General features: G+C 34.5%; 1 protein-coding gene across 1 annotated transcript in view; it reads right to left on the reverse strand.

Annotated features, from left to right (window-relative positions):
* Positions 1–2,256, reverse strand: part of LOC103603676 (NADH dehydrogenase [ubiquinone] complex I, assembly factor 7) — a 7,784-nt gene extending 5,528 nt beyond the window's left edge. The window contains exons 1-2 of the mRNA XM_008588246.1: positions 1,853–2,256; positions 950–1,008 (exon numbers count right to left, since the gene is read on the reverse strand). Coding sequence (XP_008586468.1) covers positions 950–1,008; positions 1,853–1,919 — 126 coding nt within the window. The 5' untranslated portion in view covers positions 1,920–2,256. The remainder of the gene's footprint in view (positions 1–949; positions 1,009–1,852) is intronic.
* Between the last annotated feature and the right edge of the window lie 562 nt (positions 2,257–2,818).

The following is a 2,818-nucleotide window of genomic DNA, read 5'->3' on the forward strand; positions in this document are numbered from 1 at the left end:
TGCGGATCAATGTCAACGAATACTTCTCGCCATCCGTGTGGTGTTTTCTAAACACAAAATAATGCATAAAAACAAATTTTTACAAGTTTGTTCTCAAAATTGCCTCTACCAAAAATAACTTAGCTTTCACTTCTTACCAAAAATAATATTTATGGGGCACTTTACTACGTAAAATTACTTAAAAGCACTACTTCATTTCCTTTGAACAATATGAGTAGACTGATATATGCAAACTGTTCATGTTATAAGGGAGGAAGCAATAACAGAGATGGAGGTGTAGAAGGTAAGAAAACACACAGCATGGAAAGAGCCCCCAAAATGGAAAATAGACTCAGGAGAAACAATCAGAAGCTTCTGCTAGGCCGGCCCGTGGCTCACTCGGGAGAGTGCGGTGCTGAAAACACCAAGGCCCTGGGTTCGGATCCTATATGGGGATGGCCGGTTCGCTCACTGGCAGAGCGTGGTGCTGACAACACCAAGCCAAGGGCTGAGATCCCCTTACCGGTCATATTTTTTTTAAAAAAAAGAAGCTTCTGCTAACAAATCACTACATGGTAATCAGAACTGGTCTTAGCCTTAAGTTACCAGTACACACACCTTACCACCAAATCTTAAATTTCCTCACAGAAAGAATGAAAATATTTTAATCTCTGGAATTTTTAAAAATTTGCCAAAATAAACCCTTCACTGTACTAATGCCATTTTACATTCTCTCACTTCTTCATCCCAGAAGAATTAAGAATTCATAATAATTACCCCAGGAAAATTAAGAATTCCCTTTAATACCTCATTTTTGATTTTTAGTTATTTATGTTCATCGAATTCCAAATAATAGTTAAAAATAACTTCAATAAGTAATATTCATGTACTATAAACACCATAAAAGTTCATTCTTACAATACAACTCCTTTTGTTATTCAATTATAAACATCTTTTTTTCCATCAATACCTGAAACTTATGCACAGGAAGAACATCAAAAAATTCATGTGCAAGATAAAAGCTGTACCCTATTTAAAAATAGAAAAAAAAAATGTTTCAGCATTTTAAGGCACTTAACTTTTTGAACGTTAACTATAAAAAAGAAAATGCCTAATTCTTTAGTACTGTAACCTGTGATACTTAAATAATCATCACTACCACAGACTTATGCAGGTCTTCCTGGAAAACCTACTCCTGCAGATCATACAAAGGAACAGTTACTACTGTTCTCATTTTCCACATTAACAGGGTCAGAGAGCTGAAATACCTGAATTACCAGCTAAACCATTTTATTCATCACTAGACCTGAAAGAAATAACTCAAATGTGTTAGCTGAAAGGGAATTTGAATTTCATAAAATCATCTGAGAAGGCTGAGGCCAGGAATGGCTTTGGGTGCCTTGCCAGAGATCATACCAGCAATTTAAGTTTGAGCCAGGACTCATCACTATAAGATTCCTGACTAGTCAGGGATTTTATCACCACACCTTGCTTACCTTTAGGCAAGTAGGATTTTCAAAAGATTAGTTAACTAAACTAAATCCATTTACTGCTTCCTTCAACCGCTGCTGCCTTGGGCTGCTTCATCATCAGTACTGTCTCAGCTATCAGGAAATACTAAAAAGTTTAATGGAGATTCATGTTTTGTTTTTTTAAAACAAAACTACATGAAATACACTGCTCCTCTTAATGTTACGCAATTTTATTTTCTAATATGATGCTCTTTTCTAGGAAAAAAGCTACTCTCCATGGATAAGGGACTTGGCAGCAATAACTCAAAATCTATTATACTGCTATAAAAGGTTATGGTCACCTATCACTACTGTGAGGAGTCATGATCAAAATTCTTCAGTAATCAATGTAAAGAAATTACCTTTTGGAACATCTTGCAGATCTCGGTACCAGGATACTGGAATCCCAGCCTTAGAAATACCTTTCATATATACTGGGGATCCAGCATTTCGCTCTAATGGGACCTTCTCTTCAGTCAGTGTCAATGCTTGAATCTCACTTAATTTTTGGCTCACCTCTACCAGATGTATTGAAATGTCACAGTTTTTCAGCACAGATCCAAGCTGACTGAACACCTAAATACAGAAAGAAGAAAAAAAATTGGCAAAATACAATGTGTTAAATAGATTTTAGGTTTTCTAACAATTTACCTTAATAATTTAGTCATGTCACAACAGACATAATGTTTGGTTTCAGAGCCTATAAGAATCATAACCTATAGAGTTATTAAGCATAGGCTATTACAAGAAATGAACAATTCTCAATTTAGTTTCCTAATGATAAATTATAATTAAATGAAAATAAAAGACTTGGCATCCAATAAAAACAATGATTCAGATTATGGAGTATAAAGAAAGACCAAGGAAATAAAACATATATAACCTTGATTTTATAGAGCCTCTGTTTCTATGAAATAATCTCATCCTTGAGATAATAAAACTGTATCCTCAGGGAATCAAATTTCAATGGCACTAATAACTTGACAACTCAGGTTCTAGCACGTTTTCAATTTTTTCTTAGCAACACATTTTTTTTTATTGCTGTAAACAAGCAGGATGAAAAAGAAAATACTAATGTTACCAGTCTTTTTTTTTTTTTTTTTTGGCTGACCAGTACAGGGATCAAACCCCAGACCTTGGTGTTATCAGCACCATGCCCTAACTAAGCAAACCAGCTAGCCTTTTTTTTTAACTAATCTTTTACTACTAAAAATTTAACAGCAAAAGCATAAAGTGCATCAGTATTAATTTTCTCTGGTGCTGTGCCTCCTACTTTTGAGAGATGAATATGAAGATACAGACTGATAATATTAATAAGATGACTTCCA

The sequence above is a fragment of the Galeopterus variegatus genome, unplaced genomic scaffold, assembly GCF_000696425.1.
Source record: "Galeopterus variegatus unplaced genomic scaffold, G_variegatus-3.0.2 Scaffold4739, whole genome shotgun sequence".
Lineage (NCBI taxonomy): Eukaryota > Metazoa > Chordata > Mammalia > Dermoptera > Cynocephalidae > Galeopterus > Galeopterus variegatus.